This window comes from Eulemur rufifrons, chromosome 7, assembly GCF_041146395.1.
Source record: "Eulemur rufifrons isolate Redbay chromosome 7, OSU_ERuf_1, whole genome shotgun sequence".
Lineage (NCBI taxonomy): Eukaryota > Metazoa > Chordata > Mammalia > Primates > Lemuridae > Eulemur > Eulemur rufifrons.
In genome coordinates, this window is record NC_090989.1 from 246,055,051 (window position 1) to 246,071,836 (window position 16,786).

Sequence of the window (16,786 nt, forward strand, 5' to 3'; positions counted from 1 at the left end):
GATATATGCTAATATATATTACATTAATAAAGCTTAGTCTTTTAGAATCAATTGTACTCAAATAGTTTGCTTTTAGTAGTCCTGTTCAAATTCTGGCTCCACCACTTGCTAAATTTCTTTACTGGTAAAATGTGGACAATACTATGTACTTCCTAGAGTAACTGTAAAATCTGAGTGAGTTAATTAATATACGTAACAGGATCAGAACAGTGTTCAACATAAGGTAAATACTCTATGTTAGCTATTGATATCATTGCCTAACTTTTGAAGTAGGCTTACTAGTGTGTTCTGTCTGTGCCTTGCCCTATTGATTTTCCTTTAATTTTTAGAAGATGAAAATCTTTTTATATTTTCACTAGTGTAAATTTGTAAAGCTGCTAACATTCCTCTCTCCTGAAAAAAAAAGTAACAGGTCTTCCCCACATTTTTGTCTTTTCTAGACCCTTCTTTATAAGCTCAGCCATCTTTTTAGAGCAGGCAAAGCTCTACAAGGTATGATTTGCAGGAAGAATAGTTTATCACTGCTCACTTTTCCACCCTAAAAAATATAGTTTACTTATTGGCCAAGTGCATAGTATTTGCTTACTTAGGTAGCTAAATGTTTGTTTTAATCTTAGAAGATAAAATAATTAGAAGTATTAATACTTAAACTACTACTCATTATTTGGTAAGACTGAATATCTGTATTATGAATTACAGAGAATTAATGGTTTTTTAAAATTTTTGTTTTTAGTTGGTTGATAAACTTAATACCAATACTGAAATGGAAGAAGTAATGAATGATTACAACATGGTAAGAAAATTTACAGATATAAACAATAGATCCATATAAACCATATCCTCTAAAACAAAGCATTTATATCTAGAAATAGTTTGATAAAACCTTAGCGACCTTTGAGATATGTATTACTCTAATCCTAAATGCTACTATTATATATTGGGCTCCCTTAATTGTTCTTTTTAAATTTCTTCCTGTTGATTGGATGTTTAGTGTCTATCTACAAGGGTATGTTTGAACTGGTCTTGCACTCAGCATTAAGAGAATGCCATCTACATGTTCTTTTCTATATTAGTTTATAATATTTCTGGTTTAATTTTTGCATATATGGAGTTGAGTACTCAGTGGAGATAAATGGTATCTTTACATAGTTTTTGTAACAAAGGGAGAAAAATAAATAGATATGATGCCAGACATATACTAACTTTTGATTGGTAAATGAGAATTTGTATTCAATATTCTTAGAATAATTATTTGGTAGAAAACAATAAAATATGTTAATAGCTAGCTTATTTTGATTATAAACATTTTGATGAAAATAACAGACAACTTATAACTTATATAGCTTATAATTTAAGCTATAAGTTATGAGTTGTATGTTATAATTAATTATATAATTTATTCTACAAAAACATAGAATTTATAAAATGACTTCTAAATTTGGGGTTCTGAAACCATGATAATTTAGTATACAAGAGAATTCACAATTAAAAATTATATTTTAATTACAGATATAAAAAGTAAAAAGTTCTTTATGTGTTTTGTCAGTTAGTTGGGATAAGTCAATATTCTAGGCTGAATATGCACAGATAGAGGCAACACGGAGTGTACTGAAGTCAAATCCTGAATGACTTAAAACTTGTGTTGGTTCTGAATTCAACATATTACTAATCAAATATTTATTGAACACCCAATAAATTCTTGAAATGTTGTTTATATAAATTAAGTTTACCTTGGATTATTTGACAGATTACTCAAGAACAATGAATATTTCTGGTGTAAAATTGCAGTGCTTGTTAAAAAGACTGTTTCTTTTTATCTGGTATTATTTGTTAAATGAAACAATTACAGTACTTTTTTCTCAAACTTTGCATGTGGCATTAGGATTATTATAATAATGTCTAATTTATTTTATAACCAGAATAGCCTGTAAAGAAAAAGTTCGGTTAATGGTTATTTTTTATCACTAACTTCTGTGTTGTTTATTCAGCTTAAGGCTCAGAATGATCGGGAAACACAAAGTATGGATATCATATTTACTGAAAGACAAGCGTAAGTACAACTCATTTCAAAATCAAACAGATCCATTAATGAGCTTTCTTAGGTAGTTTAATTTGTGAATCATTTATTTTCTTATAAATTTTAACTGTTTTCCCCTGTTTCTTATTTTTTTCTTTTCTTTTTTTTCCTTTGAGACAGGGTCTCGCTCTGTCACCTGGGCTAGAGTGCAGTGGCATTATCATAGCTCACTGCAACCTCAAACTCCTGGGCTCAAATGATCCTCCTGCCTCAGCCTCCCTAGTATCTGGGACTACAGGTGTGCACTACCATTCAGATTAATTCTTCTAATTTTTGTAGAGATGGGGTCTTGCTCTTGCTCAGGGTGGTCTCAAACTCTTGGCCTCAGGCAGTCTTCCCACCTTGGCCTCCTAAAATGCTAGGATTACAGGAATAAGTGCCTGGCCCTCTTGTTTCTTTTTTTATTTCAAAAAGTTAGATATTTGCAATATAAATTTTATTTATATATCTGTTATCCTCATTTACCATTAAAAAGCTAAATTCTGAGTGGCTAGAGTATTGCTTGAGGCCAGGAGTTGGAGACTACCCTGAGTAAGACTGAGACCCCATCTCTACAAAAAATAGAAAAATTAAGGCCAGGCGCAGTGGCTCATGCCTGTAATCCCAGCACACTGGGAGGCTGAGGCGGATGGGTCATTTGAGCTCAGGAGTTCGAGACCAGTCTGAGCAAGAGCGAGACCCAGTCTCTACTAAAATTTGAAAGAAATTATATGGACAACTAAAAATATATAGAAAAAATTAGCCAGGCATTGTGGCACATGCCTGTAATCCCAGCTACTCAGGAGGCTGAGGCAGAAGGATTGCTTGAGCCCAGGAGTTTGAGGTTGCTATGAGCTAGGCTGACGCCATGGCACTCTAGCCCAGGCAGCAGAGTGAGACTCTGTCTCAAAAAAAAAAAAAATGAAAATTAGCCCAGCATAGTGGCATGCACCAGTAGTCCTAGGTACTGGGGAGACTGAGGCAGGAGAATAACTTGAGCCCAGGAGTTTGAGGTTGCAGTGATCTATGAGGATTCCACTTCACTCTAGCCCAGGTGACAGAGTAAGACCCTGTCTCAAAAAAATAAAAAATAAAAAAAAAAAAGCTAAATTCTGTACAAAGAAAATTATTACATAGAGTATATATTAGGATTTCTGCCTCTAGGCACTGCAAATCTAAAATGGATAGGAACATCTTTATATCTACCATTTGTAATTTTAACCTGGGCTTTTAACTTATTTGAATTATGATATTTTAGCCCCAGTCTATTGAAAGACATTATTAGTAGGCTATTTACATTATTGCAGTAGCATTGATATTTAATTTTAATAGTTATATTAGTAATCTATATCATATATGTAGATTATATATGCATTTTTATATATAACGTATTAAAGACTAAATACCAATTAACTCTAACTCTGGTAATAAAGTAACTGTGGCAGTAGATGTAATATAGTTATCATAATTATTCTTCATTAACTTTTTGACCTTAATTAAATATCATCTAAGGCAAAGGCAAACAAAGAATATGCCCTATTTTGTATAAACACACAAGCACATTTTGTCCCAGAAATTATTAATATTAATCTCTTTGAGGGCAAGGATGGATAATAATTAACCAAAATTACCAAAATTCAGTAACACCAAATAACTCACATATAAATATTAAATAGTAAATATTTGATGAAGAGTAGGATGTTAAAATATAGTGATAAAATGTTTGAAAGATAAAAGTTGATTTAAAACAAAGGAATCACTTTTCCCCATCTATCATTTGATGGTGCTGTGTAGTACTTTCTTAAAAACTGAAAATATTGGCAGTCTCTTTCCTTATGCAAAGAAAATTCCATTCATGGTGACCAAGCTCTTACTTGAAAACTTTCCCTTTTTTTTTTTTTTTTTTTTTTTTGTTATCCTGGTTTTAAACCATTTAGCAAATATTTATCATTTGCTATTTACAAGATACTCTGCTGGGTACCTAAAAGAATAGGAAATATATACACTATAACCTGCTGAAGACCTTGAAGAGTTTAGAACATTTAAGTCTTCATTTATTTCATCATTTATCTTGAAAGTTATGCCCAGGTCAGATTTGTAAATATTGTATTTACATGTTTTACAGATATATCATCCAAAAACACAATTCCCAGATTATAAGTTTAAGAATGTCATAGATTTATATGTCTATTTGGTTTATTTGATTAAGAAAAAAATTCTTCAAATATGATAATTTGTTTTGAAGATATCACCAGTTTCAAAACTATAGGTGTAATTTATAATTGAAGCTATGTAAAGTAGGTTCTCCTGTTTCTTTCAAGCAGAAGTTTGGATTAAGAACGAAAGTTATTTTGACAAAGTTTACTTTTATATGCAGCAGGATATAAAAGATTTATTTCATGTGTCAACCACATGGCCAACATCTCAATAACACAAGGATCTATTAATATCTTGACTGTACACATTCAAGAGGACCAAGAAATGCCATACCTTGAGAAGACAGGTGTAAAGAGCATCTGTTTTCACTCTCTTCTCTTTTATTGCCACCATTTAGTGTGGTATGACCGTCTGGTTTATTATAGAAAACCTATTCATAATAAGTTGGTTACAGTATATAGCCTCGGTATTATTAGTACAACAATACTTAGACACCTGGTTTTAATTCATTTTCACATGGCTGCTTGTGAACTAATGATTTTTTTTCCCAATTCTGATGTTCTATACTTTCTAGTTTCATATTAGTCAAAATCGGTTTTCCTTTAAAAACATGTGTAATTATAATTTTATACCCATTTATTTTCCTTTGTTTAGTCAGATATTTATGTAATAGTCAATATTTAAAAAGAGTCTCTTGAATATGAAATTAGATGTAGTCTTTGCTCATTTATTATTATATTTCATTTTACTACATTTCTCAAATATTTGCATATTATAATTAGGAAATGATATTTTGGCAGAATGATAGATTACTTAGAAAAAGATACTTTGTGTTTCTATAATTATCTCATTCTTATAATTGAGATTTAAAACAAAGGATAATTGATATATATTAAGAAATGTTAGACATACATTTATGTTCTTTATTGAAAATGTTTCTATAAACACAAGCAAATAGGTATTACAAATGAGTCAGTTCTTCTATTTCACAGGTATATCATCCTAAATAGTTTTTATTTTCCCTAAGTAGACATTTGTATTGAATTTACTATTTATGTAACTTTTAAAATGACTATTCTGCAGACTATGACATAGATATACATGATTTTAGTCTCTTTTTCTAAGAAATTATCAAGTATGAACACATTTTAAAAACTTTATTAGAGAGAAATTTGAACATACATAAAAATAGTATATTATACCCTTATGTACCCATCTCCTAGCTCCATCAGCTCATATCCAACCCTGCTCCAATCACACCTCAAGCCACTGTTTTTTCCCATGTATTATGTTGAAGAAAATCCCAGAAATATTATTTCATCCATAAATATATTTCAGTGTTTTGTAAATGTACTTCTCTCTGAAAGATATAAATACACTTACTTTCCCCACCTATGGAAAGTAAAAATTATAGAGTTTACTATAGTTTTTAATGCCACTGTTTGCATTAATAAGTTGTTAAAATTATAATTGTAGCCAGCTGACTATCAGGAATATACAAATAATTCATTTCCTATTAATAATAAGACCTTTCTTATTACATTCTCCAGGCCAGTGTTTTCCAAACTGTGTTGTTTGGACTATGATTGTGCTATGAGCTCTTACTAGATGAACCTGAAGGAATAGGTTTTGTTGTCCAGTCAGTTTGAAAATTCTTAATACTTTGCTCTTGAATAATTAGAGAGCAGTTTCCTAAAGTCTTAGATAAGTCCTGTAGTAAAAAATCTTGTTTCACTTTGTTTAAACCCAGTGTTTCCTATAGTATTTGACCATGTACTTTTTTCTTTTCCTGTAAATACTTCTGAATGTCTTTCTGGAAATTAGTATTCTAGAAAACAATTTGGGAGACATTATTCTATCTGCTGGATAGATAGAAACAGCTGTCTGTGGACCACCTGAAGATTCCTCAGCCCCCGCACAGACCCATTTGAATAAAAATCTCCAAAGAGAGGCAGAAATGTATATTTTTAAAAACAAGATTCACAGATAATTGTGATGCCCACTTTGGAAGACTCCATGGTATTAAATTGTGGCCATCCTGCATTATGGCGATAGCCTTTCTTTATAACCAAAATCAGTAGTAGCTTACTAGGGATTATGCCTCAACATTGTGCGTATGCTTTAAATTGCTACTAAACTTTAACAAAATATATTTTGCAAATTCAGGAAGCATTTAAAAACATATTTTCCAACTCTGTGGATTCACTGTGAGCATAAAATCAATCTTAGTATATTGTTTAGGCTCTGTTCCTCACTTTGATTCATAATATAAATCCAAAACTTTTATTTCTTTACTGTATGGAATTTCAGTATAACTTAATACATATCACATCAAATATCTGTGTTAATATGAGAATCCATTCATTTTAATTAATGAATAATGTACTGTAGACCTTCTTCTTACTAGTCTGTATGGTTTCCTGAATCCTGCTCAGAATAGTAATGCTAACATTGTGGAGTAAGTTAGTTACCAAGGAGTGTCAGCTACTGTATTTGGACTGGCTCAATACAATGAGAAGAACATAATTTTATGATATTTATATATGTTGTAATTAATATGAAGGTCTACTAACTATAGTTTGGTATGTCACATATGAGAATCTCCATGTCTAAACTATGAATAGATTGATAACATTTTTTAAATTAAACATCAAAAGAAATTAATTTTCACATAATTCATGGGTATCTATATATTTGTCTTCAATAAACCCATCATCATCCACCACAAATGAATGTAATTGTTCAAATATTACTGTGTCTTCAGAGTTTGTAGCTGGCATCTGTGAAAGAGAACTTGGATTTCCAGGAAAACTATCTTCATAGGTTTCTACTTCATGTTCTTCTAGGCGATGATGATTGTAACTAAGCAGGAAATTATACCATATTGGGCATTTGATAGCAATAAAGATGAGGAGTGAAGTCATCAGTACAGTGACAACGACACCAACAAGAAAAGCCCAACTTTTCCCAAGAGGTTCATGTTCTTAAATGGAATAATGAGAGAGACAGAAAGAGGATAAATTTGTTAAATTGACAAAAATAAAATAATCACATGTCCTAATACTCACCAATATTAGCATTAGAAATGAAGATACATTATAGTTTTCTTTAGGCAAAAGTTACAAAAACTACACTAAATAAATGATATTTTGTAGTGTGGTGAAAGAATGCCTTTTTCAAAATAAGTACCCGTCTTTGCAGGTATTGTTACCTATTTACAGAAGACCATTATTGATTCATATTCGTTAAGATTTGTGACTTGACTAGTTAAAATGAAGGCTCAGAGGAGTTAAATAATTTGCACAATGGTATTTGGTAACTAGCAGAGAAGTCCAGTATTTTGTAAATCTTTTGTTGAGATAAGGAATTGTTCTTTCACATTGTTTACAGAAATTTAAAATGGAGAAAGATAATGAGAACTACTTCAGTTTATTTAGAATGACCCTTTTAGCAATATTAATATTCAGTTCTAAATAGCCCCATGAGCATGAATAAAAAAGAATAAAAATATTCGGAACCAGTACATTACCTGAATTTTTTGTTAAGTTGTTCAAAGAGCTGTTAAATGTTGAATTGCTAATGGACTGAAAGTGAATATAAAGATCTTCAGTTGTAGGTGAAGGAAATTTTGAGATGCATTCAGCCTTATGAGGTACTGTTTTGATATTGTAGCTCTTCAGGATATCTGGGTACCTACACGTGGTAATATTCTCATTTTCTAATAAACCAGAAAGAATAAATTAAGATTTATTATAGAGAATAAGAATAGTTGACATTTTATAATTATTTTTATCTAGGAGTTTTTGACATATCTGTCATTATTTAATATAAGAAAGAAACTCTTCTGTGTGCCTGGCAACACATTGAGAGAATAATACACATTTCTGTTTATCATTTTATAAACACAGCTTAAATGCAGTATCTATTTATTGTTTAGTTTGTCTATGTTAGTAAAGATTTTATGATTAAGATTATAATTACAATCTGGATCTCAGAGCATACTTTGCAGTTAAAGTAGGACACCTGTTTTCACCTACTCTCTAGGAAGTACTTAAATAAATTAATTTTATGTATTGACTTTGCTACCTTCATTCATGAAGTGACAGTATCATCTCACGTACATAGAACATTTAAATTTCTTCTCTTTTCCCCCCTTGGGTGGGGGAAGGAGAGCATCTATTTAGCAATTAGTTATCAGTATTTCTTCCTGTTTCCCTTAAACAGAAATAATTGCCTTTTCTTTAAAACATGATATGAGAGATTTTCCTGTAGTGGAACATCAAAAGCTAATCATATTTTGGTTTTGATTAAATTGAGATAGCTTACCTAATGTCACATTTGATGTGTTCAGCCAGTTCTGCAAATTGAACAGACTGCAAGAGCAGTTCCATGGGTTTGCATATAAAATTATTAATTCCAGATGAAACAGTTGGGGTACTTCAAAATAGCTTATCAAATTGCCTTGCAGATTCAGAAGTTTCAGGTTTCTTAGAGGCATAAAAGTATCAGTATTCAGTTGTAATATTTGGTTTTGGCAGAGATGTAACTGTTTTAGTTTACTTAAGCCTACAAATGCACCTAGTTCAATTATATAGATGGAGTTTCTACAGATATTTAAAATTCCTAGATTGGAGAGGTTACCAAAACTGTTATTATGTAAGACAGTGACATTGTTCTCAATCAGATAGAGCTCAGTGAGTAAAAAAAAAGTCTGCAGAACCCTTGTGTCTGTAGCATTCAGAGTAATTTGGTTATAACTGAGATCAAGTATGGTAACATTTTTATTGACATCCGCTGGAATCAAAGAATAATTCTTTTCCGTGAAATTACATTGGACTTCCTAAAAAAGAAAAAAATTAGAAATGCATTAATCGGAAATGATATTAACAGAATTTCCCCAAATTTCACATTCAAGCACTTAGACATTGGAAGGAAATCATTTTGGGAAAAAAAAAATCTATCCAATCTTTCGGTATTATAGTATGAAAAAGGTAGAGTATATGTTTTTCTTTATTGGTATAAAATACTAAAGATTAAGGAAATTCTGATACCTTCAATCAAACAGAGATTTTAGTTGATTATACAGGTATCTTCCAACTGTTATATAATCATTCCAGGAAGAATATTGGATATTTCTATTTATATATGTGGAAATTCATGGTAAATAATAATATTCCAGTGTACAAGATTACATTTGTAATGAGGACATTATTTAAAAGTATATAATTTTTAAAAATCAGAACTACCAACATTATACTTAGGGCTATTAAATAATTAAGAAATAATATCCAATATATAGCTCTCTAGGGTTAACAGCGCAAAGTTTGTTTTTTTAAAAGACAATATTTATTTTACATCAGAAATGGAGATATGTACTGAATTTAAAGAACCATACAACCCAAAGTGCTTTCCTTATGTGGATATAAAATGAAAGAAATACTACTTGTTTTTACTGAGTAGTAAACTAAGAGTAAATAGAACTATGAATAGTTTTTATTTCTTACCATTGATACAGTTAGTGTCACACCAATAATAATGATAATGCAGCAACAGCAATTTCCCTCATAAATAAGCATTTTTTAAAAAAAGTTTCCTATATTTTATTTTATTTTGTTTTTTTTAATTTTTTTTTTAATTTTGATTTTTTTTGAAGACAGAGTCTCACTCTGTTGCCCTGGATAGAGTGCAGTGGCATCATCGTTGCTCACCGCAACCTCAAACTCCTGGGCTCAAGCGATTCTCTTGCCTCAGCCTCCTGAGTAGCTGGGACTACAGGTGTATGCCATGATGCCCGGCTAATTTTCTATTTTTAGTAGAGATGGGGTCTCGCTCTTGCTCAGGCAGGTCTCAAATTCCTGAGCTCAAGCAATCTTCCCATCTCTGCCTCCCAGAGTGCTAGGATTACAGCCATGAGCCACCCCACCCAGCAGTTTCCTACATTCTAAACTGGTTTTTGTCTGGAAACAAATCTGATTTTATAGTGAAAATCCACAGATTTCTCCTTTAATCGATTTTTAAAGAAGTCAGTTTAAAAAAAATGAAGGCTGCTTTTGTCAAATTAGAATCTGACTCAAATCACAGATTTTGAAAATACACAGCTAACTAAAGAGTTAATTTTGATAGCTTGGATTTTCTTTACTTTTGTTGCTTTGAGATATTTTACTAAATGTACAGAAAGTATACCTTTGAAAACATTTTTACTACATTTATTGTAAAAACTTACTGTTTTAGAAGTCTGGCTTTTGTCTGATAATAATAGCATGGAGAAAGTCCAAAATAAGATTTTGATGAATGCGATTTTCATATTGCAGGCCTATTAGAAAAGAGAGTATTTTCATTTCAATGAGACCAGAACTTGAGATTTTGAGGACATTTTGATTTCCTTTTTTTCGTTTTTAAATCTATTTTATCTTAAAATACATAAAATGTGAAGCAAGTACATGACTATCCACGGTATCTACACTCCGATCTTAACAAACTAGAAAGCCCCTGTAGAGAATGAGAGACTTAATATTTTATAGGGTGTCTTATTAGTTCTATGATCTACTGAAAGGAGCTTTAAAACAATTGAAGTAGTTGCACATTTAAAAATTTTAATATATAAGTGCACAAAAGAAAGTCCAGAAGAATATATATTTTTGTATATGTGCATGTTTAAGTATATCCTTATATTGCTACTTCTTTTTGTTGTTGTTTGTTTTTGAGACAGGGTCTTCCTCTGTCACCCAGGCTGAAGTGTAGTGGCACAATCATAGCTCACTGTAACCTCCAACTCCTGGGCTCACTCAATCCTCCTGCCTCAGCCTCCCAAGTAGCTAGAAAGTGTGTGCCACCACGCCTGGCTAATTTTTTAAAAATATTTTTTAAATATTTTTGCTATGTTGTCCTGGCTGGTCTCAAATTCCTGGTCTCAAGTGATCCTCTCACCTTGGCCTCCCAAAGTGCTGACATTACAGGCATGAGTCACTTCCTATATTAGTACTTCTTGATTTTTCAATTTTAGGCATTATCTGTTGGTATTATTTGTTGCCTTGTAACTGTGGGATATGAGAATCTTCAGTTCTCTTTTAAATAATCCCTACCTTCATTTCCAACACGTCAAATGTATACTTACTATGTCTTCATCTCCTAACATAGTTAAAAATATTTTTAGAATTTGAAAGATATTTTGGCTAGAAATAAAATTCTAGGTAGGAAATAATATCCCTCAAAGTGTTGATGGCATTGCCCTGTTGTCTTTGGGTTTCTAGTATTACTGTTAAGAACTGTGATGCCATGTCACTAATTCTTTATACTTTCATGTAACTTGTCTCTTCCTAACTCTCAAAGCTTTTATAATCATACTGTATTCTGAAAATTTCATGATCCCATGTCTTTATGAGAGTCTGTTTTCATCCATTAAACTGGGTACTTGGTCAGCCCTTTCAACCTGGAATCTATGTCCCTCTATTCTGGGAAATTTTCTGAATTATTTCACTGATTGATGATATTGATGATTTATTTTCTTCCTTCCTTCCTTCCTTCCTTCCTTCTTTCCAATCTCACTTCTCTTTGTAGAGCTAAATTAATTGGGTGTCAGACCTCCTGGAATGATTTTCTGATTTTTTTTATCTTTCATCTCTGTGTTTTTGTTCTGCATTCTGGGAGACATCCTTGACTTTATCTTCAAACTCTTTTATTGAAGTTTTCTTTTTCCCAACTTTTTGATTCTGAGAGATGGTTTTTGCTCTCTGAACATTTTCTTTTTTTTCTTCTTTTTCTTTTGTTTTCTTTTTTTTTTTTTTTTGAGACAGAGTCTCACTCTGTTGCCCGGGCTAGAGTGCCGTGGCATCAAGCTCACAGCGACCTCAAACTCCTGGGCTTAAGCAATCCTTCTGCCTCAGCCTCCCGAGTAGCTGGGACTACAGGCATGCACCACCATGCCCGGCTAATTTTTTTCTATGTGCATTTTTAGCTGTCCAGATCATTTCTTTCTATTTTTAGTAGAGACCGGGGGCAGGCGGGGCGGGGGTGGGGTGTCTCACTCTTGCTCAGGCTGGTCTCGAACTCCTGACTTTGAGCGATCCTTCCGCCTCGGCCTCCCAGAGTGCTAGGATTACAGGCATGAGCCACCACGCCCGGCCTCTGAACATTTTCTTTAGTAGTATCCTGTTTTATGAATGTATTGTCTTTTCTTGTGCCTTTTTTTGTTTTCTTTTTCCTTGAATAAACTCTAATGTCCTCAGGTTGTACTTTTCCAGTTTATTTTGCACAGTGTTCTTTATATTGAAGGTTTTCTTCATATGTCTGTTAATATTTTGTTTGGGGCTTACGTATGAGTGTGGGGAACTAAAAAGCTGGTTGGAAACTGCGTTTGCATGGGTCTTAACTCTAGACCTTACCGTAGCGTAAATCTGTTGGACTCTTTCCTTGGGGAATCCCTAAATGTCATTATCTTTAGGTCTTTTTTCTTGGGCTAGTTGGGCTCCACAAAATGATTCTTCTAATTTACTGCCTGAACAGATAAGTCCTGGTGGCCATCATTCTGTTAGCTCAGTGGTGAAAAAGATAGGTTTATATCAATATTTAGTATGTAAACTTTAACTTAATATCAGCAGTGCCCCTATGCTCACTTGTACCTAGTGCCCAAATTCTCTTTGTTTTATTTTCTCCAGAGGGAAAAAAATCCTCTTATCTTCTGCTAGAGTAGGGGAAAAACATTTCAGGCTGGTCAGAGGCAGAGAAGAATTAGCTCCTCCTCCTCTTCTTCCCAGTATACCTGGTGTTACCAATTGCTGGGCCATTTGGAGTTTTTGCAGTATAATTCAAGTGGCCTCTCAGCTTTTCCCATTGCAGGCATGGGAAAGTTTTTCTTTCCTTGTCAGATTCCATGTAACTGTTAGCTTTCCGGTTTCTAGGTTTTATTGCTGTTGTCCCCTCTTCCATTCTCCTTGTTCTTGTGAGTTTTTACTCCTTTTTATCTTTTATTTTCATTATATTCAGGTTTTAGACAGAGTTGAAAGTTAATGGGTACATTCAACATGCTATCTTTACCTGGAAATTGCCATTTATTGGAATATACTCTTCTTGCTAAATAGTTACTGTCCATTTAATCATTTTATTCATGACATTGATGTTTCTTGTTCTTTACCTCTTTTTCTTAAAGTCAGCAGTAGATACCTTCTGCAAACAAATTATTTGTTTGAAAGAATATGAATATATCTTGTCATCCTTAGGGGTCTGCAAAAATAGTCTTTTGAGCCTTATTACAGCATTTGTACAATTAGTTATTTATAATTTCTTAAGGAAAGTTTATTCCATCAGAACAGGAAGTAGAAAAACTAATCAGAGTGAGCAGGATTCCTTTCAGGTTACTAAGTCTGTCACCTCATTACCAGTGAGGAATTTATTGCTGTTTCAATGCTGGTCTATTCTAGTCAACTTTCTCCATGCCTTCAATTTATTGATTTGTTTATGCTTATTCCCCTTCTACTTTCTCCCTTTACATAGTTCAATTGAATTTGTTAAAAAAAAAAAAAAAAGCTACTCTTCCTCCTAGATTTTATACAACTTGGGTGCAGAGCCAGAAATGAATTCAAACTATCACTTATTCCAGACTATTGCCCACAGAAGGGTATACTTAAATCACTTACAAGGTATTTAATAGTCTACCTGTGTTTAATGATCTCTAGGAGTAGGTATGCAGCCACTTCAATGGTTTGTTTCAGTAAGTGGTGTGACGTTCTTACTGATGTCTCTGGTGGGATACAGAAGTGAGTGAGGAGAGGTGAGTAAGGGACAAGTACTGTTTTTTCAGAAATAAATAAGGTAAGGTTGGTTAAAGGAAGCAAATAGACTACAAAGAAAATTAACTGGATTTAAGTGAAAAGTTGATGTGAAATAGAAGCAGGTGAGGAAGGTAATGGAGGTGAGGCAGGACTATGAGCCTATATGGAAGTGGAGACAAGAGGATGGTCTTTTATTATATTTATCGTCTATTTAATACTAATAATTGTTTTCTCCAGTGTGCTAAAATAAATAAAATTATAAGGATTAGAAAAGGGTTCTGTTTTTCTTCTTTCCACTTGATAAATTTTAGAATTAGAAGCAGTATATACTCAGCTCAAGGTAGATGCTGTGCAAGAAATCATTTAACAAACTAAAACATTACATCTAAACCTTTGAAATACACCATTTGATCCACACCATCCATGAGGGTTTTCACATATTTTGTGTCTTTTGAGAGGGGAAAGATTGAAAAAGGGGATGAATGTTGACCATTATAACACAATAAATTTCCAGACAAAAGCATTTGTTAGCATTACCAGCTATCTTTAAAAAAATCAAATTTGTAGGAAAGCTAGCCAGTAGATTATGCAGAAATTGTTCATTAGTCAGTGTACCCTATTCAAAAAGTTGATTTAAAAAGAAGACAGTTATTGTTGCCTTTTTCTCCTTTTAGAACTTTTTCTCAACTTGAAATTTATTTTGAAATGATATTTTAGTTTCAATTTCGTGATTACTTAGGAATAAAAATAGAAAACAAATGGAATATCAGTTTCTTTTAGTTATTTCAAAAAATTAAATGCCCTTTTACACAGCCTAAAACCTACATTACAGGGGGGAAAAAAAGAGCTTTACACTAAGGAAATGGTAGATATTGAAAAGGAAATAGTGTTCTTAATGGAATTTGAAGTATGAGTTTCTTAGGAACTTTTGGTTATTTATTTTATATGATTATTATATGCTTTAAAATAAAAAGATACTGTAATCTTTTTGGTTTTGTTAAATAAAATCTATGTGTAGTTTTATCATTGCATACTTTAGATATTTATACCAGAACTCAGTGTATTTAGAGTAGGATATTAATAATTCACAATTAACTTCACTCCTGTACTTGACCATTTTATAGATTCGTTTTGAAAATTTAAAAACTTTTTATAATGGAAAATTTCAAGGAAAAAACCTAAGTAAGGAGAATAATCACCCAGCTTCAACAATTATCAATTAGTGGCCAGTCTTTTCTTCATCTTGTCAATTTGTTTTTAGGTTAATATCACTTCAGAATGTTCTGTGATTAACATATTTCAAAATAGAAAACCTTGTAAATTTGATTGGCTAGAAAAAAACCCTTTTTTCCCCCAAAAGAAAAATAATGACTTTGTATAGCATAACTTTATTTGGGAAAGATTCTTTGTCCATGTTGTAGGTGTGTATTATTTCTGAGACAGACCATGTGAAAATATAATCACACTTTCTGTTCCTTCCTCACTTATTAAAGGCGAAGATTGTTGTACAGATTTTACAAGCTTAAATATGATTTATTTTCTTAAAAAAATTCAACAACAATCTCAAACATATAAATGTATAGGAGCTTACCTTTTTACTTTTTTCTTTCATCTGAGACTGGTGTGCTGAAGCAGTTCATTCTGTTTCTTCTAGACCATTTTTAAAAAGTATGTCATATGATTGCATTTCACTTTGTTTTAACCTTTGTACCCAGTAAATGGGTGATTAAAAAAAAAAAAAAACTAGACTTCCTCAGCAAAAGATTAACTAGAATAGTTTCTTAAAGTTATCTTTGACTTTTTTAGTATAACAAGTAAGGCAGTTTGCCTAACATTTGGGTTTCCTAATTACTCTTGAAAAATTTATTAAAATATTAACAATTTTACTTGTTGATTTAAAGTGTATAATATTGAGAATGCATACTTTTGAAAGATAATTGTTGCGAATGTAATTTGTGTTAATCCTGAAGGTACTTTGTGCATACAAAGATTCAAATTGAAAAGATACCACCAAGTTTTATATTCCCTTTAGTTTCACGTTTGTTGTTTACTCATTTTTATGACGCCATCATTGATGCTTTTACTGCCAGGTTGTAACACAGAAGCAAAGTGCTCAAAGCATCAAAAGACCTGACGTTATATGGCCTTCAGAAAATCAGTCACCTTACTTACACTGTAATTTTTCTTCTGTGAAATGGGATACTTTACAGCATTAGTTCCCATCTAACTACATAGACATAGTAGGAAGAAACATTGTTAGTGGTGAATAATCAAACTTGGAATAAATTCCAAAAGATTAACTCCTTTGGTCTTCAGTATCCCTAATCTATGAAATAAAGAGATTGAAACAGACAATATTTTGTGCCTGAAAATTCGATGAGCCCATATACCTGTACCAGTTGTATCAGCAGCAAACACTTTCGTTATACTGTAGTAATTGAGGTTCAAAGTGAAGTTATCACTCCCTGTCCAACAGTATGACAGAAATAAATTGAAATCCCAGATTGTCTGTTTCATTATGTTCATCTTTTATGTAGTTATTATGAGGTGTTTTTTGTAGGGAAATTTCTGAGTTTAGATTGTTTATTCTAGTAGTAGGATATGAGAGTGTAGAGTATGTAGGGGGAATATGTGGCTCTATGGTGCTTACCTGGTGATTGTGAAAACTGTAGAAGTTGATATCTATGAGTGAAAGAGAATAAATAGTGATAGATTAATCAGATTTTCAACCCCAAAAGAGAAATTTGATTTGGGGACTGAAAATTTATGTTCAGTAAAGTTTTTTATATGTAAATCTTTAAGTATT

The 16,786-nt window shown here is 32.2% G+C and overlaps 2 protein-coding genes across 2 annotated transcripts in view; one reads left to right on the top strand and one right to left on the bottom strand.

Annotated features, from left to right (window-relative positions):
- Positions 1-16,786, top strand: part of IFT74 (intraflagellar transport 74) — a 75,877-nt gene that overhangs the window by 14,918 nt on the left and 44,173 nt on the right. The window contains exons 7-8 of the mRNA XM_069474316.1: positions 734-793; positions 1,989-2,050. Of these exons, the coding sequence (XP_069330417.1) occupies positions 734-793; positions 1,989-2,050 (122 nt within the window). The remainder of the gene's footprint in view (positions 1-733; positions 794-1,988; positions 2,051-16,786) is intronic.
- On the bottom strand, positions 6,874-15,603 carry LRRC19 (leucine rich repeat containing 19). Its single transcript, XM_069475113.1, has 5 exons — positions 15,572-15,603; positions 10,437-10,526; positions 8,540-9,053; positions 7,743-7,931; positions 6,874-7,196 (listed from the first exon to the last, which is right to left on the bottom strand). Exons 1-5 carry the CDS (start codon positions 15,590-15,592, stop codon positions 6,874-6,876), a joined length of 1,137 nt encoding a protein of 378 aa, XP_069331214.1. The 5' UTR covers positions 15,593-15,603.

Excerpts from the sequence above, each read along its gene's own strand:
- LRRC19 (XM_069475113.1), bottom strand. The coding sequence starts at position 15,592 with ATGAAAGAAAAAAGTAAAAAG. Across the intron at positions 9,054-10,436 it reads AAAGCCAGACTTCTAAAACA|GAAGTCCAATGTAATTTCAC; the intron begins GTAAGTTTTTAC and ends TTTCTTTTTTAG. Across the intron at positions 7,932-8,539 it reads CACATCAAATGTGACATTAG|AAAATGAGAATATTACCACG; the intron begins GTAAGCTATCTC and ends CTGGTTTATTAG.